This window comes from Melanotaenia boesemani, chromosome 24 (genome assembly GCF_017639745.1).
Source record: "Melanotaenia boesemani isolate fMelBoe1 chromosome 24, fMelBoe1.pri, whole genome shotgun sequence".
In the NCBI taxonomy this organism is placed as follows: Eukaryota; Metazoa; Chordata; class Actinopteri; order Atheriniformes; family Melanotaeniidae; genus Melanotaenia; species Melanotaenia boesemani.
Window position 1 is genome coordinate 2,984,350 of NC_055705.1, and position 22,064 is coordinate 3,006,413.

Below are 22,064 nucleotides of genomic sequence, written 5' to 3' on the forward strand. Positions count from 1 at the left end.
CTACTGTGATGTTATCAGCTCATGCCTGGTATATTAACCAAGCTCACTTGTATCTGCCCAGACTCACGCAGACAAACTCCTTTGACTGTGGGACTCTCATTGCTGATCAGCTCTTAATAAATAATACTTTGTTCGATTCTCACTTAGTGTGTGATCTTTGATAACTAAAAATTCCACAACACATGCTGATATTGTGCAGTTCACTAGTTAACTAGTAAAACATACTAGTCAACTAGTTTGGTCCAAAGTCCTACTAGTGCATTAAAACGCTGACAAGATATTCATTTTATTTGACTATTATAGCAAGTGGCCTCACTTGTACAACTTCTGTTCAAACTACTTGCACAAAAGTGTCACTAGTTGTTAAAAAACTGTTACTAGTCAGATTTTGAGTTCCGCTAGTCTATTAAAAATGCCCATAAAATATGAGCACATGTTAACTAGTTTGTGCATAATGCAAGCTAGTGAAGGAAACTGATGTTTGATATCAAGAATATGGAATAAATGCTCAAACGGCTTGCCATATGACGCTACCGGAAACGAGATGTTAACCCTTTAACTCCGGGTAGCGGAGGCTGCAGGTGCAGTCAAACTAAAAATGAAAGTTTAGAGAATTGAAAGGCCAGAAATGTGGAGAATGAAGCAGTGAAGGTGCATGGATGGAAGTTATTGTGCATATTGTGAATATTTCTCTCTCCTCACCATCTAGAAGCTGTGAGATTCTCATCCTGCTTTCTGTCTGTTCACCTGATGCTGATATTCATCACATATTGTTCCTTCCGTGTTTAGAAGGAAGCAGCTGCACAGCTTTAAATTCATCTTGCTGACTTTTTACCTTTTAGTTAGTAAATCCTGAACATTTCATCCTTCTTTCTCATAAAGATGTGATTGTATATATGAAGAAAAATTGTAACTGTTGCTGTTTAAAGAGAAAACTGCTGCTAAACCTGTTTATGTGTTTAGTTCAGGGGTCTGCAGCCTTTCCAATCCAAAGAGCCATTTTTCCCTCAGACAGCTAAATAAAACTCCTTTAGAGACGCAAATGTTACCAGACTTTTCAAAAAGGAAACTTAATATATATTTTTAATGGAGAGCCACCATAGGATGTTTGTTATTTTTGAAGAACCACATTTTTATTTCCATTTTTAAGGTTTTAAAACAAAGAAAAGCATAAAACCTTTATAAAAGGAGAGAGACACTTGCAGCTCCAGAGTTGCAGGTTGGAGACCCCTGATGTCGTGTTTGTAAACCAAAACTTACTGCATTTTCTTTTTATAGCTGTAGGCCTTTTTTTGAAGGAAAGAGACATTTTGCGCGTAACAATGCGATTAATCGCAGCATGTCATGCGATTAATCGCAATTAAAAATTTTAATCGTTGCCCAGCACTAAAGAATAGCAATACTTGACTACATGAACAAAAGCTACAAAGACAGTGTCACAGAGAGGCTTTGTAACATGGCTTCCCTCCTTGATCCACGCTTTCACACAGAATATCCCGGTGAGTGAAGCCAGCAAAGTCCAAGCTCTTAGTGAACTGGAGCATCTAGTGTCAGACCAGGGTAGCACAGCTCCAGGTGTTTCAGAAACCCCTCCTCCATCATCAGGTGATTAGATGAGTCGGGGTGCTGCTAAAAAGCCAAAGACGAGCCTGGAAGCTTTTTGAAGGGAGCAGTTAGTGCCAAGACAGATGTAACTGCAGAAAGGTTTTTATCTGAGCTGAACAGCTATCTGAATAACCCACCAGTAGACAGTGACTGTGATCCACTTATGTGGTGGAAAAGACACAGTAAACTTTCCCCACATCAGCAGATTATCCAGAAAGTACCTATGCATTCCAGCTACCAGCTCTGCATCTGAAAGGTTGTTCAGCACAGGTGGAAACACAGTAACTTGTCAAAGGTCATCCCTTAAGCCCACAACTGTGAACATGTTAGTATTTCTGACAAAGAATCTTAAAACTTGAACAAATGTAGATAATTTCTACCTCCATAAACAGTAACATTATTCAGCTAGATGTTATTTTTATGTTTACTCAAGAGTTTTTGCAATTTTCTTATTTAACTTCTTTATTTTGCACACTGCAGTTTTATGTTGCAAAGCAACTCTGTTTTACTTTAGTTCACCGTATACATGGTTATGCCTGCCTGTTCAGTTGAGAAGAAATTGTTCCTATTTTGAATGTGCACCCATAAAGTGCAGTTTTGAAGTATTTTGTCTAGCGTAAATTATATCATCAGTTATATCATTATTGCACATTTTCAAATTTATATCATGATAAGTATCTTTGGCCATATCACCCTGCCCTAATTGATATTGTTGTGAATGATACGATATTGCAAACCCCTACTGGTTACTTTACTTTGCTTCTATATCTTCGGCAGTCGCTAAGGCAAAAGCTCGGGCGTGGGAGGGGTTTGGAGAGGCCATGGAGAATGACTTCCGGACGGCTTCGAGGAGATTCTGGTCAACCATCCGGCGGCTCGGGAGGGGAAAGCAGTGCTCCGTCAACACTGTGTACAGTGGGGATGGGGGGCTACTGACCTCAACTCGAGACGTTGTGAGGCGGTGGGGGGAGTACTTCAAAGACCTCCTCAATCCCACCAACACGTCTTCTGATGAGGAAGCAGAGTCTGGGGTAGCTGGTGCTGGCTCGCTTATCTCTGGGGCTGAGGTCGCTGAGGTGGTTAAAAATCTCCTTGGTGGCAAGGCCCCGGGGGTGGATGAGGTCCGCCCGGAGTTCCTTAAGGCTCTGGATGCTGTAGGGCTGTCTTGATTGACACGCCTCTGCAGCATCGCGTGGACATCGGGGACAGTCCACCTGGACTGGCAGACTGGGGTGGTGGGGGCATGGGAGTTTGTCCAACCAATCTACATGTGTTTTGTGGATTTGGAGAAGGCATTTGACCGTGTTCCCCGGGGACTCCTGTGGGGGGTACTCCGGGAGTATGGAGTGCCGGACTCGCTTGTAAGAGCTGTCCGGTCCCTGTACAACCGGTGTCAGAGCTTGGTCCGCATTGCCGGCAGTAAATTAGAATCGTTTCCAGTGCGGGTTGGACTCTGCCAAGGCTGTCCATTGTCACCGATTCTGTTCATAACTTTTATGGACAGAATTTCTAGGCGCAGCCGAGGTGTGGCCTCAGAATTGGGTCTCTGCTCTTTGTGGATGACGTGGTTCTGTTGGCTTCATCGGGACGTGATCTTCAGCTCTCACTGCAGCGATTCGCAGCCGAGTGTGAAGCGGCTGGGATGAGAATCAGCACCTCCAAGTCTGAGACCATGGTCCTCAGCCAGAAATGGGTGGAGTGCTCTCTCCGGGTCTGCGATGGGGTCCTGCCCCAAGTGGAGGAGTTTACATATCTCGGGGTCTTGTTCACGAGTGGGGGAAGGATGGAGCGGGAGATCGACAGGCGGATCGGTGTGGCGTCCGCAGTGATGCGGGCTCTGCATTGGTCTGTCGTGGTAAAGAGAGAGCTGAGCCAAAAGGCAAAGCTCTCGATTTACCGGTCGAGCTACGTTCTTACCCTCACCTATGGTCATGAGCTGTGGGTATTGACCGAAAGAACAAGATCGCGAGTACAAGCTGCCAAAATGAGTTTTCTCCGCAGGGTGGACGGGCTCTCCCTTAGAGATAGGGTGAGAAACTCGGTGATCCGGGAGGAGCTCAGAGTAGAGTCACTGCTCCTCCACATCGAGAGGAGCCAGATGAGGTGGCTCGGGCATCTGGTTAGGATGCCTCCTGGACGCCTCCCTGGTGAGGTGTTCCGGGCACATCCCACCGGAAAGAGTCCCCGGGGAAGACCCAGGACACGCTGGACGGACTACATCTCTTGGCTGGCCTGGGAACGCCTCGGGATCCCTTTGGATGAGCTGGTGAATGTGGCCGGGGAGAGGGAAGTCTGGGTTTCCCTGCTTAGGCAGCTGCCCCCACAACCCGACTCCGGATAAGCGGAAGAAAATGGATGGATGGATCATTTTATGATTTTGGCACCAGAAGAAATAAATGGATAAAAAAATACATATAAGAAGTGTTCATGTTATTTTTACACACTAGAAAGTGGTGAAATTAATTAAAGCATAACAAATGTGAAAATCATCAAACTCTATTATGTCTTTAGATTTTTTTGATAGGATTATAATCTGGACATTCTTTCAACTACAGACACACACACGTCCAAGTATCTGTATGGTCAGCATCATATTTGAGACTGCTTCACATTAAATCTGTTTTTAGAGACTTTCTGAGTCTGAGGACAGAGTTTGGAGAGAGAACAGTACAGTATTTGAGTTTGAAAACAAGGAAGTTGATCTGAAATTCTAAAAAATAAATACTCCACATTTCTCTACTTATCAGTGTTTTTAAGATTCTTGTGACTTCATTCATTCAAATCATTTTACAGTTACAGTCACCTGACTGGTCCAGACAACATCTTCAGTTTTAGACTGACACCTCTCTTAGACTAAAGCAGCTTCTGGGTTGTTAGCACAGACTACAAACACTAACAGATCAAGGAATTACATGACCTCCTGCTAGCTGTGTACTGCAGTCATCCAGCTGTAAATGAAGAATCAGTTTGTGGTACCTACCAGATGCTTGAGGTTGAATGATACTTGTCCATAATACTTAGTTTGGGTGAAATGTAAATGTTTTCTTCCTGCTCGTTACAGAAACATGGAGGCCAAAGAAAACCTAAACATCGAGGTGGTCGAGGCTGTAAGAAAGTTTTCACTGGTGCATCACGACCAAAGAGATGTCAGAAGATTCACGGTTGGAGAGAAACCGTACACCTGTGATCAGTGTGGAGCAGCTTTCAGTCAGTCAAGGTCATTTAAAAAGTCACCAACGTATTCACACTGGAGAGAAACCTTACAGGCTGTGATCAGTGTGGATCAGCTTTCAGTCAGTCAGGTGATTTAAAAAGGCACCAACGTATTCACACTGGAGAGAAACCTTACAGCTGTGATCAGTGTGGAGCAGCTTTCAGTCAGTCAGGTGCATTTAAAAAGTCACCAACGTATTCACACTGGAGAGAAACCTTACAGATGTGAATCAGTGTGGAGCAGCTTTCAGTCATGTCAGGTGATTTAAAAAGTCACCAACGTATACACACTGGAGAGAAACCTTACAGGTGTGATCAGTGTGGAGCAGCTTTCAGTCAGTCAGGTGTTTTAAAAAGTCACCAACGTATACACACTGGAGAGAAACCTTACAGGTGTGATCAGTGTGGAGCAGCTTTCATTGCATCTGGTGCTTTAAAAAGTCACCAACGTATTCACACTGGAGAGAAACCTTACAGGTGTGATCAGTGTGGAGCAGCTTTCACTATGTCTGGTGCTTTAAAAAATCACCAACGTATTCACACTGGAGAGAAACCTTACAAGTGTGATCAGTGTGGAGCAGCTTTCACTGTATCTGGTGCTTTAAAAAATCACCAACGTATTCACACTGGAGAGAAACCTTACAAGTGTGATCAGTGTGGAGCAGCTTTCAGTCAGTCAGGTGATTTAAAAAGTCACCAACGTATTCACACTGGAGAGAAACCTTACAAGTGTGATCAGTGTGGAGCAGCTTTCACTGTATCTGGTGCTTTAAAAAATCACCAACGTATTCACACTGGAGAGAAACCTTACAAGTGTGATCAGTGTGGAGCAGCTTTCAGTCAGTCAGGTGATTTAAAAAGTCACCAACGTATTCACACTGGAGAGAAACCTTACAAGTGTGATCAGTGTGGAGCAGCTTTCACTGTATCTGGTGCTTTAAAAAGTCACCAACGTATTCACACTGGAGAGAAACCTTACAAGTGTGATCAGTGTGGAGCAGCTTTCAGTCAGTCAGGTCATTTAAAAAGTCACCAACGTATTCACACTGGAGAGAAACCTTACAGGTGTGATCAGTGTGGAGCAGCTTTCAATCAGTCAGGTCATTTAAAAAGTCACCAACGTATTCACACTGGAGAGAAACCTTACAGGTGTGATCAGTGTGGAGCAGCTTTCACTATATCTGGTGCTTTAAAAAGGCACCAACGTATTCACACTGGAGAGAAACCTTAAATGTGCCAGGAGGATGGTGCAGCTTGTATTCATTCAGACTATTAAAAAAATTATACCAAATGTTGTGGAAAATCTAATGTGTACTGTTGGATTAAAACTTTATTAACAAAGGTATCACTAAGAAGACCTGTGAGGTAAAACAAAATGATATTGTGCATATTTGTAAAGTTTTGGCAAATGGTAGGGGGATTTGCAGCCACTTCTTGTAAATGTTTAGTAAAGTTATGAAGTTTAGTCATAGAAAGACGACCTACCTCTGAAGAGAAACTGTTCTGCAGCTGTTCTGTAACAACTGTGAGGTGATTGTCGCAACATATTTGAGTTTGAATTAAATAATACTGTATATAACTATGTACTTTGTTAGTCATAACAGAGTAATAATAGTACTAATGGTTTAGATTTATTTAGTGCTTTATCAAGGCACCCAAAGTGCTTTACGTTGTGAATCTGTTATTCATTCACACACTGATGGTGGAAGCCAAGTTGTACAAATAAATGAGTTGTTTACAGTATGTCTCTGTCAGGTTTCTGTTTTCTGTTCATGGGGGTGTTTCAGGAAAGTTGCTCGAGAGATGCCTGAAAAAGCCAAACCAGCACCATCTTCTACTGAAGCATCATGTCGTTCTAGGAACACAGCTCAGCCTGATTTCATCCAGACTGACTCAAGACAGACCTGCATAAACTCTGTGCACACACCTGGGATGTCTAACAAGTCCAAATGAGTTGATGAAGGGAAAAGTTGTTTAAACGAGGGACGCTAGAGGCAGAATAAGAGAAACCTCCTCATCAGCAGATCAAATCCTGCTGATTGATCTGCATGAAGAATTAAAACGCCATCAAAAACTGGCAAGTTTGCCATAGAAAGACAGAAAATGGTCCTGATCGAGTGTATCCCCCCTATACCAGATTTACCAGGTAATGGTGGCCCAGTGGATCGAACAGTGATTTTGGGCATGGTTGACCAAAGTTCTACTCAGTATTCTGGCAGTAAAAGGAAATATTGGTAAATGGAGTTAAGATGTGTTTTTCTGACGCCCATGTGACAATGAGCTGGCATGGTAGTCAACACTTGTTGACTAAAACTGTTATATTGACCACACAAACGTAAATCATCTTGAAATCACACCAACAGGCTGAAACAGTCTGATCATGGAAGTAATGATAGCAGCCGCAGTATAAACATTGACCAAAATACTAGTCGACTGTTAATAACGGATCACTCAGTAAAATTAAATACAGGGCTCAGATTACAAAGGTAATTATGGGGAACCTTATTGTCAGACATACAGTGGGACTCAGTCATATACATGTAGGTCTATACACTACTGAAAACTAAGAATACTTGAACAACACATCTTAGATCTTGAATGAAATATTCCAGTCAAAAATCGTTATTTATTAAACAGTAGAATGTGTTGAGAACAGTAAAAAAAAAAGAATGATCAATGGAAATCAAAATCATTAACCCCTGGAGGTCTGGATTTGGCTTGGCTTCGCACAGTGGAAGCTAACCCAGTAGCTAGCTAGTCCCCTGTAGCCGGTGCGGAGCCACCTAGCAATGTTAACTCACTTACACATCCCTAAGCAGTTCCCATGCAGCAGGAGCCCCAGACCAGCTGGGTGGTGGTAGGGTTGTCACGATACTAAAATTTTAAAGTCGATATCAATACTAAGAATGATGATCAGTACTTCATAGTGTTAATTTCGTTAATGAAAACTAGACGAAAATATTTCCGTCAACGCATATTTTTCACCGGATAAAAACTAGACAAGACTAAAATCCCCATTAATAAACAATAACTGGGACTAAATCAGAATGCATTTTCGTGGACTAATAAAGATGAGACAAAAAAGTAGTTCAATAAATAAAAACTGAGCTAAAAAAAAGAAGATGATTTTGTCAAATCCTGTCTCCTCGGCTTTTCCGCCACTCACACACACTCTTTCAAACCTGCAGCTTGCAGTCGCAAAAACACAAGGGACAGACAGGATGTGGATTCACGGCAAAAATTTAAAAGTGAAACATCAGTGGCCATGCTTTGCACGGGGCCCAAGAGAAAGAGAAGACGTGATATGTGGACCCATTTTCGCTACACTGAAGTGAAGTTTAAAAACCTTATGACAACAAACCTGAAGAGACATGTCACAATTCACCACAAAGACAACGTGATAAGTTAACAAAACATTTGGTGGTGTATAACGTAACATTAAACCACCGGCTGTAATGTTCCAACAATAACCTTAAACCGACCGCAAACCGCTGGCTAACTTACTAGCTTCGTAGATTGTAGCAGTAGTAGCCACTTGTTGATATTGTGTGTGAAGTTGAATTTATGCTGACTTAGGTACGTAATGCTGGCCGGGCAGCTATGTTTTTAGTTGGATTGCAAGTTGAACTAAAGCAGATAGAAGTATGAGCAAATCTAGGAGTTGCTAGCAAACTATAGTGAACACAAAACACCTGGGCAGCTACACATGGATGCAAACTAAAAACTAAAATGTACTAAAACAAATAATCTAGATAAAATAAAATAATACGCCACACTTAATTCAAAACAAGTGTAGCCCAGATACAGTTGCCTTGTATTTTGGGGGAAAAGCTTAAAATATTAAAACAATAAATAGTTTAAAAAAATGTCTAAAAAGTGTTTAAGGGTGAATCCCATTTCACCCCTTGGCCCTACCCCTTAGCCCTTCCCCTCCGTTTTGCGCGTTCACGTGAAGGGGTAGGGGTGTCCCAATTCCTTTTAGGACAGAGGGGTAGGGGTAAGGGGTAGGGCTATATACCCCTTCAAACGAAGATTTTTCTGAGGCCCACTTGAAACGGAGGGGTATGAAAAATTTCCTGTTCTATATGAGAAAGCAAGTGTTTCTACGCACATCACGCTTTCTTGAGGTGCAGGGCAACACACACTCGCACAAAAAAAAAAACAGCCTCAGAGTAAAAGAGAGTATACCAGCACACGATTAATTTTAATTGCATGCAAAATTCGTACATTACGTCCCACATATGCCTGTCGATAAGCAATAAGTCAATTAATTGCACTGTAATGAAAAAATGAGAGCAACAAGTTTGCCGCTGCGATTTTATTAGTCTCCCCCATCTTACGTCACCATAGACTGTGTATGACAACAGGTTTCACTATGAAGTATCTAGACTGAACGCTCTTGCAGAGTGATCTCCCTCATGTCATGTTTGACAGCAGCATGTAGCAGCACGAGATCGTGGTGAACCACTAACCTGTGCGAGCCGGTACGCTGCATTTGTTTACAGGGCTACTGTCACGCATCGGCCGTAAGACTCATGCATTTGACTGGCTTCTTACGCTCTCACGCTAAACCTCTTATTTCTCACGCTGGAATACACTTTAAGAGCAATGCCGGCTAACTAAGAAGTTCTAGAGGATTCCCAGTGGGCTGCATTACTTCTGGGTCGGTGTCCCGGCGTATATGTCAAGAAGACGCAGTGTCGCGTTGCAGCAGCGGTTCGCTCACTGCTCATAGATCAGACTGACACGCAGTGATGAGGGAGATATTTCAGCTTCACAGACGGCAACGATGCACAATGTAGTTTTTCCTAGTATTTTTTAAATACAGCCGGCAGTTTTGCTGGTTTTTCCTGTTTTAGCCCCATGTTTAATATTTTTTAATATATTTATTGTTTTGATTTTATTTAGTTTCTTCCAGTTCCTGTGTAAAATATTCTTTAGTGACTACTGATGACATATGTGACTGTTGAAGGGGTGTCCCAATTCGTAGGGGTTGACTTTTCAGCCCTACACCTTCTAGCTCCGTTGTAAGGGGTAAGGGGTAAGGGGTAGGGGTAAGGGGTGAAATGGGATTGGGCCTAAGTCATTGTTAGTTTATAAAGTTTATGTTCAGTTCATATCCTCCTGACTACCAGTAGTTCAAATTTGTCCTCTGTGGAGGACATTTGTAAAGCTGAATATCTCCATCCCCCTGCATGCTATTAAACCCACTCATTTTGTTCTCTAAAAAGGATATCCAGGGCCTTTGAATGGTATCACATTTATAGGGATGGGGCCTTGGGAACATCCTGTTTTTCCTCAAGGAAAATGGCATTCATTACCACAATCACATTTCATAAGAAGAGGAAAAGTAAGTGCATAACTTCTTTTTGTGCAAATGTAGTCCTGAAGTATTATTGTAATATTTCTTTATAATATCTCTTGAGAACACATTAAACCATTTTCTAAATGAATATAACAACATTTTACCACAACATAAGTTTGAGAATTGTCTTCTGTAGTGGACATTTGTTGCTATTTCCTGAATTTTGTTCTGTATTTTTCAGTTAAGAAGAACGAGTTTCATTGTCAAAGTTTTCTCATTACCCTTCAAACAGTCGGGGAAATTAAAAAAAATATTGATTAAACAATTTTTTTTTCTAGTAGTCAGGAGGATATAACATATTTTCAATGTTAAAATCAGTTATTGATCAGTTATTGATTAGTTGGTGTTGAGCATAGAGAATCAGAGTTCTGGCCGACAGCGTATGCCACGTGGAGGTCTGCAGCTACCAATGTCTGTCTGCAACATCAACTCATCAAACCCCCTTTTCATCCCTCATCATGCCATTTCAACTCCTGAGGTTTCCGCTGACTGATATAAGAGGTTGTGAGTAACCAAAACAGTTTGCACATGCTATATTTCTCTTTTGCTTGCTTGCAAGTAAACGGGTCATCCAGTTTTAGACCACAACGTTCCCAAGCTTCGCTCCAGGCCTGCAACTATTTGAGTTAATTTGAGGGCTGATTTGGAAAAACATAAAAGGCTGGTATTATTTTATGGTGCTATTTTATTTAATACTATTTTTATCTTTAAATAAGAAGGTATAAACACAACGTGTTTTGAAAAGCCCTCAATCTTATATGTTTTATTTGTATGTATTATGTATGTTTATATTACTAAAATTTGTTTCTATTCGAATAACGTGTCTTTAGTCCTAATTTGTTTGGTTTAAATTTTTCATATTTATAAGTAACAAGCGGAGGCACCGACTAATTTTGAGTTGTAACAGGTAACATGCAGGTATCACAAAAAACTTAAAACATACAGAAGCACCTGTCAGTCTGAGAAAAAAACCCAGGGCCCTGCCCATAGTATCATAACATTTGTTTAACTACGAGTTACATGGGACAGGTACTACATTTTCATACATAAAATAGACTTAATGTGGTATGAAAATAAGTAAAATTGTGTTTTGAATGTTTGTGGTCATCAAAATGGGGTTCTAAGCTAAAAAAAGTTTGAGATTTACTGCTCTAGGAGCAGCATCCCATTCATTCATTTTCCAGCCATTTTTTGCCGCTTATGCAGAATCGGGTCCCGGGGGCAGCTGTCTAAGCAGGGAAACCCAGACTTCCCTCTCCCTGGCCACATTCACCAGCTCATCCAGAAAGATCCTGAGGCGTTCCCAGGCTAGCCGAGAGATGTAGTCCATCCAGCGTATCCTGGGTCTTCCTCGGGGCCTCTTTCTGGTGGGACGTGCCTGGAACACCTCACCAGGGAGGCGTCCAGGAGACATCCTGACCAGATGCCCGAGCCACCTCATCTGGCTCCTCTCGATGTGGAGAAGCAGCGACTCCACTCAGCCCCTCCCGGATCACCAAGCTTCTCACCCTATCTCTAAAGGAGAGCCCGGCCACCCTGCGGAGAAAACTCATTTCAGTCGCCTGTAGTCGCGATCTTGTTCTACCCACAGCTCGTGACCATAGGTAAGGGAATTTTGGCCGTTTTTGCCACTTTCCCTTACGAAATGAATGGGCTTTTCCAGGACGTGGACGCTTTCGTCCACGAAACGGTGACGAAGCCTTCGTCATGTCCGCGAACCCGACTTTTCCGGACGTGTCCTCGGACAGGTAATAGACGTGGACGTGGCCATTAGAGGGCGCTCACGCTCCATCTGGGACACGAACTGGAACTGCGTCCACGTGCAATGAATTTCGGACACGAACCTGGATATGTGTCCACGGTCAATGACTCTTGATGAGCGATTGTACCCGAAGTGGGATTTCTGTACACCAACTGTCATTTAGGTGTGGGGGGGGTCCCAGATAGGTGCGGGAGGGGTCCCGGTGTCCACGAACTGGAATTTCTGTACACGAACTGGAACTTTAGGCTCGAACCACCGGCTTTCGACGGGAGGGGTCCCAGACAGGTGCGGCGGGGGTCCCGGTGTCCACGAACTGGAATTTCTGTACACGAACTGGAACTTTAGGCTCGAACCACCGGCTTTCGACGGGAGGGGTCCCAGACAGGTGCGGCGGGGGTCCCGGTGTCCACGAACTGGAATTTCTGTACACGAACTGGAATTTTAGGCCCGCACCACCGGGAAGGGTCCCAATAGGTGGGGGGGGGGGTCCCCTGTCCACGAACTGGAATTTCTGTACACGAACTGGAATTTTAGCCCTGGACACTCTGTGTTGGACGTGGGAGGGCCCCGTGTCCACGAACTGGAATTTCTGTACACCAACTGGAATTTTGTCCAAAAAAGCTCCGATCAGGCCGCCCTTCGCAGGGTGCTTCCCGCGGACCCCCGAGAGCGCCCCCTAGCGACGGCAGCTCGATCCGAGCAACTTTTGCCCAAAAGCGGTCCGGGGTCCGGTTTGACGTTTGATTCGCGTTTAGGGCACCCCCCCGACGCCGCCTACCAAACGCCGGGCCCCCCGGACCCCCCGGGGCCGAGATATTAAAGCGTGTCCGCAAAGGCGCGAAACGCGGTCCGTCCGGTGTCCCGAGTCCCACACGACGTCCCCTGGCGATCTGGGACGGATCGGACCCTCGGGGTCCGAAATACGAGGGGTCAAATATCTTCAAAAATGCCCCCAAAGCAAGATTCACAGCATTTTCCAATGCTTAATTGATTTGACCTGTGACCTACATACAAATTAAGGCCATAACTTTTTGGTTCTGGGTCCCATCGGGGTCAGACCGGACAGGGGTCATCGGGGGGACGTGCCGAGCGGGCCGCCGTTGCCGCGGCGACGCTAGCACGCTCGGAAAAGGAAGTAGCCTCGGGGAGGGTTTGGGGCCCCCAGCTCTGGGATTCTGACAGGGGACTTGGAGAAAGGGCCAGCGGTCCAAATTTGGTGAAAATTGCACAAAATTTGTCCAAAAAAAACCAGCGTCCACGTCCAATGCATTTCCCATTGACGGTACCCTACCGACAACGCCCATTCATTATTATAGACACGTGGACGGCCTCCCGCGGGCACGCCGTGCGTCGCAGCGGCCCGGGGACGCCTGGAACGCGTGCGGGGCGGCCCCCCGAACAACATATCGTGCCCGCGTCGCAGCGCGACGCGCCGAAAAATTTTTGCCCCCCTCTCAAAAACTTTCCAAAAAATCCTCTCAGACTCTTAGAGCGGAAGAAGCCCTGAGGTTTTTTGGGGTGAAAAGGGGGGGGAAATTTTTTCGGGGGCGCTGCGCGCCCCGAAACTTTCAGGAATTGTAGAGGAGGCCCAGGCGCACGCCCACGCCGAATCTGGGGCCTCTCGGACCCTCGGGGGCCGCGCAGGACCCCCGAAAGCGCTCCATGAAAACCCCATAGACGACTACGGTCGCTTCTGCGTCGGGGTACCACGCGGCCCCCGAACGGGCTACAGACACCAAAATCGCATCAGTCCTAACTGAGGTCGAGCTCTACCGGGGCCAAGTGGAACGGTGGCGATAGGTTATTCCTGTGCGAAAAGCCACACCGTTTTATACTCCCGGACCCGGCCTCCATGTTAAACTGTGGGTCAGAGAGGTCGAGCTCCCTTTTGGGGCCGTACGCGGCCCGGGAAGGGGCTAGAGACCCCAAACTCGGGTCGGTGCAAACTGAGGTCACGCCCTACGAGGGTGCATTGGGAGGGTGGCGCCAAATCGTTCCTGCGCCGAACGCCAGCCCGTTTCTCACTGCAGAAAAATGGCCTCCTTAGGCCTCCATGTTACAGTATGGGAGGAAACACACATCTAAATATCTGGGCCTGGGAAGGGTCTGGAGACCCCAAACTCGGGTCAGTAATCCCCAAGGACATGCTCTACAAGGGTGCGTTGGGAGGGTGACGCCAAATCGTTCGTGCGCCGAACGCCAGCCCGTTTCTCACTGCAGACAACAGGCCTCCATAGGCCTCCATGTTAAAGTATGGGGGAAACACACATCTAAATATCTGGGCCCGGGAAGGGTCTGGAGACCCCAAACTCGGGTCAGTAATCCCCAGGGACATGCCCTACAAGGGTGCGTTGGGAGGGTGAAGCTAACTCGTTCGTGCGCCGAACGCCAGCACTGCAGAAAACAGGCCTCCATGTTAAAGTATGGGGGAAACACACATCTAAATATCTGGGCCCGGGAAGGGTCTGGAGACCCCAAACTCGGGTCACTAATCCCTAAGGACATGCCCTACGAGTGTGCGTTGGGAGGGTGAAGCTAACTCGTGCGTGCGCAACGCGACAGGCTTCTACACACATGTAAACAACATGGCCGCCAATGGAAACTGACCTCAAAGTGTTCCAAGTTTTAAAACACTTTGACTTTGTTTCATCACCACCCACGTGTTCCCAAGGCCCCCAGGAACCCCTCATTGAAATCCCAGGTCTCTAGCATTAAAAATGACCGAGCTAGGCCAGTTTGAAAATGTGCGTCCACGACTAATACCTTGACATTGGGACTCAGGTGGAGTTCGTGGACGCAGGCTGTAACTTAGTCATACTTGGTCCTAGAGGGCTGAAACTTGGTAGGCTGACTCAGAAGGGCCCCCTGAGTGTGTGTTATCAATATCACATCAATATCTCTAAAAATGACAGAGTTACAGCCTCTGTCCACGTCTAATACTTTGCATTCGATTTCAGGTGGGGTTCGTGGACGCAGGCTGTAACTTGGTCAAACATGAAGATATCGGGCTGAAACTGATACCACACACTCAGGGGACTCCCCTGAGTCCACCCAGCGAGTTTCAGCCTCCTGGGACCATGTTTGACCGAGTTACAGCCCGTGTCCACGACCTGGAATTGGACATTGTGTTACAGTTCCAGGACGTGGACACGGGCTATAACTCGGTCAAACATGGAGATATCGGGCTGAAACTGATACCACACACTCAGGGGACTCCCCTGAGTCCACCCAGCGAGTTTCAGCCTCCTGGGACCATGTTTGACCGAGTTACAGCCCGTGTCCACGACCTGGAATTGGACATTGTGTTACAGTTCCAGGACGTGGACACGGGCTGTAACTCGGTCAAACATGGAGATATCGGGCTGAAACTGATACCACACACTCAGGGGACTCCCCTGAGTCCACCCAGTGAGTTTCAGCCTCCTGGGACCATGTTTGACCGAGTTACAGCCCGTGTCCACGACCTGGAATTGGACATTGTGTTACAGTTCCAGGACGTGGACACGGGCTGTAAGTCGGTCATCTTTTAAGATATCGGGCTGAAACTGATACCACAAACTCAGGGGACTCCCCTGAGTCCACCTGGTGAGTTTCAGCCTCCTGGGACCATGTTTGACCAAGTTACAGCCTCTGTCCACGTCTAATACTTTGCATTATAAGTCAGGTGGGGTTCGTGGACGCAGGCTGTAACTTGGTCATCTTTTAAGATATCGGGCTGAAACTCATACCACACACTCAGTGGACTCCCCTGAGTCCACCTAGTGAGTTTCAGCCTCCTGGGACCTTGTTTGACCAAGTTACAGCCCGTGTCCACGAACCTCACCTGACTTACAATGGAAAGTATTAGACGTGGACAGAGGCTGTAACTTAGTCATACTATGTCCTAGAGGCCTGAAACTTGGTAGGCTGACTCAGACTAGGTCCCTGAGTGTGTGTTATCAATATCACATCGATATCTCTAAAAATGACCGAGTTACAGCCTCTGTCCACGTCTAATACTTTGCATTCGATTTCAGGTGGGGTTCGTGGACACGGGCTATAACTTGGTCAAACATGGAGATATCGGGCTGAAACTCATACCACACACTCAGGGGACTCCCCTGAGTCCACCTAGTGAGTTTCAGCCTCCTGGGACCTTGTTTGACCAAGTTACAGCCCGTGTCCACGAACCTCACCTGACTTATAATGGAAAGTATTAGACGTGGACAGAGGCTGTAACTTGGTCAAACATGGAGATATCGGGCTGAAACTCATACCACACACTCAGGGGACTCCCCTGAGTCCACCTAGTGAGTTTCAGCCTCCTGGGACCTTGTTTGACCAAGTTACAGCCCGTGTCCACGAACCTCACCTGACTTATAATGGAAAGTATTAGACGTGGACAGAGGCTGTAACTTGGTCATACTTTGTCCTAGAGGGCTGAAACTTGGTAGGCTGACTCAGAAGGGCCCCCTGAGTGTGTGATATCATTCCCAGATTGATATCTCTAAAAATGACCAAGTTACAGCTTCTGTCCACGTCTAATACTTTGTATTGTATGGTCAGGTGGGGTTCGTGGACGCAGGCTGTATCTTGGTCAAACTTTGTCCTAGAGGGCTGAAACTTGGTAGGCTGACTCAGTTGAGCCCCCTGAGTGTGTGATATCATTCCCACATCGATATCTCTAAAAATGACCGAGTTACAGCTTCTGTCCACGTCCTGGAACTGCACATTGGGTTGCAGTTCCAGCTCGTGGACGCAGGCTGTATCTTGTTAAAACTTGGTCCTAGAGGGCTGAAACTTGGTAGGCTGACTCAGAAGGGCCCCCTGAGTGTGTGATATCAATATCACATCGATATCTCTAAAAATGACCGAGTTACAGCTTCTGTCCACGTCTAATACTTTACATTGTATGGTCAAGTGGGGTTCGTGGACGCAGGCTCTAACTTGGTCATACTTGGTCCTAGAGGCCTGAAACTTGGTAGGCTGACTCAGTTGAGCCCCCTGAGTGTATGATATCAATATCAGGTCGATCTGTCCAGAAATGACCGAGTAACAGCCTCTGTCCACGAACCCCACCTGACTTATAATGGAAAGTATTAGACGTGGACGCAGGCTGTAACTTGGTCATTTATGAAGATATCGGGCTGAAACTCATACCACACACTCAGGGGACATACATGAGCACCCCCAGCGAGTTTCAGCCTCCTGGGACCATAAATCACCAAGTTACAGCCCGTGTCCACGTCCTGGAACCGGGACCCAATGTCCAATTCCAGGACGTGGACACGGGCTATAACTCGGTCATTTTTTAAGATATCGTGCTGAAACTGATACCACACACTGAGGGGACGTACATGAGCCCCCCCAGTGAGTTTCAGCCTCCTGGGACCATAAATCACCAAGTTACAGCCCGTGTCCACGTCCTGGAACCGGGACCCAATGTCCAATTCCAGGACGTGGACACGGGCTATAACTCGGTCATTTTTTAAGATATCGTGCTGAAACTGATACCACACACTGAGGGGACGTACATGAGCCCCCCCAGCGAGTTTCAGCCTCCTGGGACCATAAATCACCAAGTTACAGCCCGTGTCCACGTCCTGGAACCGGGACCCAATGTCCAATTCCAGGACGTGGACACGGGCTATAACTCGGTCATTTCTTAAGATATCGTGCTGAAACTGATACCACACACTCAGTGGACTCCCCCGAGTCCACCTAGCGAGTTTCAGCCCACCAGGACCACGTTGGACCCAGTTACAGCCCGTGTCCACCACCTGGAACCGGGACCCAATGTCCAGTTACAGGTGGTGGACGCGGGCTGTAACTTGGTCATACTTGGTCCTAGATTGCTGAAACTTGATAGGCTAGCTCAGAAGGGCCCCCTGAGTGTGTGTTATCAATATCACATCGATATCTCTAAAAATGACTTAGTTACAGCCTCTGTCCACAAACCTCACCTGACGGCCCCATAATAAATCCCTACTCGTGTACAAGAGGCCATAACTTCCCCAAATCTTAACCAAAATGGATGAAAATTAATATTTGGGGTCCTTGAACTATTCCCAACAGGTGTGTGAAGTTTGGTGAGGATCAGACCAGCAGAAAAAGATCGTTAAATGCACTTTGGAGATGACTTTAATGCAAGATGGAGGCCCTCACGTTCGATCAAATAAATACATTTCTCCTGGACAGAAATGGATGAAACTCCAGATTTATGTTCCCAAACCCCCCGTGCTTGTGTCACATTGATTTCAGCTGGATCCGTGGAGATATGAGCCGGTTCTGGCCGCGTGTCCGTCGCGGACTTCCCCCGGTGCTTTTCTCCAATTTGGTAGACGGGACCGGGCTGAGAAGTATCACACATGTCCCCAAATGTCCCAAAAGTAGACCCTGCGATTCTCAGCTCGATCCGTGCAGAAATGCCTGCGCTGTGGCCTCTGAAGCGGGCCCGAGCGTTCCTCAGCATTCTACCCGCAGCAGAGCGTTCAGATGCCGGCCAGCGTCTTCCGCTGGTCCCCGGTCGACCAAGTCGGGCTAATAACGGAAAAACCGCCAGTCAGAAAATTATGAAAAAATTTACACATGTTCCCCAACATCCAACGAGTCTGTCACACCGATTTCAGCTCGATCCGTGCAGAAATGCCTGCGCTGTGGCCTCCGGACGCGGTCCCGAGCGTTCCTCAGCCTTCTACCCGCTGCACAGTGCTCAGATCCCGGCCAGCGTCTTCCGCTGGTCCCCGGTCGACCAAGTCGGGCTAATAACGGAAAAACCGCCGGTCAGAAAATTATGAAAATAATCAGACATCTACCCCAACATCCAAAGAGTCTGTCACACCGATTTCAGCTCGATCCGTGCAGAAATGCCTGCGCTGTGGCCTCCGGACGCGGTCCCGAGCGTTCCTCAGCCTTCTACCCGCTGCACAGTGCTCAGATCCCGGCCAGCGTCTTCCGCTGGTCCCCGGTCGACCAAGTCGGGCTAATAACGGAAAAACCGCCGGTCAGAAAATTATGAAAATAATCAGACATCTACCCCAACATCCAAAGAGTCTGTCACACCGATTTCAGCTCGATCCGTGCAGAAATGCCTGCGCTGTGGCCTCCGGACGCGGCCCCGACGTTACTCAGCCTTCTACCCGCTGCACAGTGCTCTGATGCCGGCCAGCGTTTTCCGCTGGTCCCCGGTCTAACAAGAGGTCATAACTTCCCCAAATATGCTCCGAAATGGATGGGAATTCATATTTAAGGTCCTTGTTGAAGGCCAAACAAGTGCTCCAAGTTTGAAACAAATCGGACAAAGTACAGTCCAGTTATGACACTTTGAAACAGGTGTACACGTCTGATACTTGCCATTCAAACTCAGGTCGAGTTCAAGGACACGATTATAACTCGGCCGTACGTGCACGTAGAAAGCTGAAACTCCAGATTCAGACTCCTGGAGGTCCACTCACACGGCCACACTGATTTCATACCGATCTGTCCAGAAATTACCGAGTTATAGCCGCTGTCCACGAAGTCGACCTGGCTTTTTAATGTCAAGTCTCACCCGTGTACAAGAGGTCATAACTTCCCCAAATATGCTCCGAAATGGATGGGAATTAATATTTAAGGTCCTTGTTGAAGGCCAAACAAGTGCTCCAAGTTTGAAACAAATCGGACAAAGTACAGTCCGGTTATGACACTTTGAAACAGGTGTACACGTCTGATACTTGCCATTCAAACTCAGGTCGAGTTCAAGGACACGATTATAACTCGGCCGTACGTGCACGTAGAAAGCTGAAACTCCAGATTCACACTCCTGGAGGTCCACTCACACGGCCACACTGATTTCATACCGATCTGTCCAGAAATTACCGAGTTATAGCCGCTGTCCACGAAGTCGACCTGGCTTTTTAATGTCAAGTCTCACCCGTGTACAAGAGGTCATAACTTCCCCAAATATGCCCCGAAATGGATGGGAATTAATATTTGGGGTCCTTGAACTATTCCAAACAGGTGTGTGAAGTTTGGTGAGGATCAGACCTGTAGAAAAAGATCGCTAAATGCACTTTGGAGATGACTTTGACGCAAGATGGCTGCCGTCACGTTGGAGCAAATAAATAAATTTCTCCCGGACAGAAATGGATGAAACTCCAGATATGTGTTCAGCATCCCCCCGTGCTTGTGTGACTTTAATTTCAGATCGATCCGTTCACATATGTCCACCGTTATGTCCAACAGAAACTGGTGTCCACGGCTGAGACTTTACAATGGCAGCCTTAGGTCCACTTCGTGTACACGGACCTAGCGTGGTCCTGCGGTCACGTAGAAAGCTGAAACTCCACACACGGGGTCCAGGAGGTCCAGTCACACGGCCACACTGATTTCAGACCAATCTGTCCAGAAATGAGCTCGCCATAGCCCCTTTCCTTCCGTCAATGTCTCGGAACGGCCGAACTTTTCAAGATGGCCGCCGAGAGGTTTTCGGACCATTACTGGCGAACGCCTTGCTCTAGAGGGCTGAAATTTACAGGGCGTGTGCGCAGAGGACCCCCGCACGTGTCCTGCGAGTTTCGGCCCGATCGGTTCCGAAACGGCCCCGCCAGAGGCCGCTGTCCGCGGCTCGGTACGTCCGGCCCATGTTCAGGTATAGGGCCGAGGACACGGCACTTAAAAGCTCGGTTCTAAGAACGGCGTTGCCCCACAGACACGAAACTCTCCGGACCGGTTCTGACCCGTCCAAAGAACCCGTCCTGTGAATTTCACACACGCCAGTTCAGGGGAAACCCACTTTCCGGGCTGAATGGGTGTTGGGAATCCCGCCCTCCGGTGGACGCAGCGCGCAACTGCGTTTGCGTCCCCCTCTTTGAGGATTTATTTCGGGGTCACCGCCCGGGGGTACGCGCGCCCTGCCTTCCCGTAGCGTAGAGGAGACCCGGACGAACGCGTGGATACCAGGCACGCCGCCGTGCGTCTCCGGGGGAGCCCGCGCAGGGCTCCCGAAAACGGCCGAAAACGGCACTTTTTCCCCAGTCAAAGGTATAGGGACGTGGACGGCGTTCCGACCCCGTAGGCGCTAGGGGGGATCTGCACCAAACTTGACAGGATTCATACTTGTGACACCCCAAGTCCAGCAAAGAAGTCAATCAAACACCTGTTGCCATGACAACGGACTGCCCGCCATCTTGGATTTCACTCCCATTTTAACAAACTAGTCTGAGGGGATTCATGCGACTGACTCCAAACTTCGTGGGAAGCTTCCTGACAAGTTGGGGACCAAACGCTCCTCAAATCTTTCTAATAGCAGAAAGCGTGTTCCCGTGGCAACCAACGGAATATGACCTTCTCGCCATGAAACACGGTTTGCTCATATCTCCACAGGAATAAATGGGAACTGCACCAAACTTGACAGGATTCATACATGTTGGGTCCTTAACGCATTACACCACCTGTTGTCATGGCAACATCGGGTGGCGGGGTCCAGGCCGCTCGGACCCGATGGATGCCGCTTGCGGCTTTAATTAGGGTCCGAGCCATACAAAGTATGGCAAGGCCCTATTGTTCCTGAAATGTTTATTATTGTTCTCCTTCTCCTTCTAAGCATTTTGAGCCTAAATATCACCCCCTAAACACCCATGAAAAGTTGTGAAATTTGGCACACACATCAAGCCCGGTGAAAAATTTCATATTCTAAAGTCCGCATTGACTTCAATGCAAAATCGGCTCAACAGCGCCACCTAGACTCACCTAAAATCACCACATGAATGGGGTCCCGAACGTCTACTTCGACGTAGGAACACGAAACTCGGCACACACGTGTAACACCCTGAGTCGACCAAAAAACTCAATAGAACATCTGTCGCCATGGCAACAGGGTGCCCGCCATCTTGGCGTGTACGGCCATTTTTTTGCCAGTTTTTGCACTTTACACACATCGTATTTGAACGAACTAGTCTGAGGGGATTCGTGCGATTCACTCCAAACTTGGTGGGAAGCTTCCTGACAAGTTGGGGACCAAACGCTCCTCAAATCTTTCTAATAGCAGAAAGCGTGTTACCGTGGCAACCGACGGAAAAACACCTTCTCGCCATGAAACACGGTTTGCTCATATCTCCATAGAAATACGTGGGATCTGCACCAAACTTGACAGTATTCATA

The 22,064-nt window shown here is 47.0% G+C and overlaps 2 protein-coding genes across 2 annotated transcripts in view; one reads left to right on the plus strand and one right to left on the minus strand.

The window, feature by feature from the left end:
• The window catches only part of LOC121635284 (zinc finger protein 665-like), a 645,425-nt gene that overhangs the window by 86,812 nt on the left and 536,549 nt on the right, over window positions 1–22,064 (minus strand). The window lies entirely within an intron of this gene.
• LOC121635916 (zinc finger protein 93-like) lies at window positions 4,767–6,561 on the plus strand (the record flags this gene model as incomplete). The annotated part of the gene is given in 4 exon segments (XM_041979333.1): window positions 4,767–4,826; window positions 4,828–4,872; window positions 4,874–4,982; window positions 5,070–6,561. Coding segments are annotated over 4 exon segments (1,194 nt in total), but the record flags the coding sequence as incomplete, so codon positions are not given.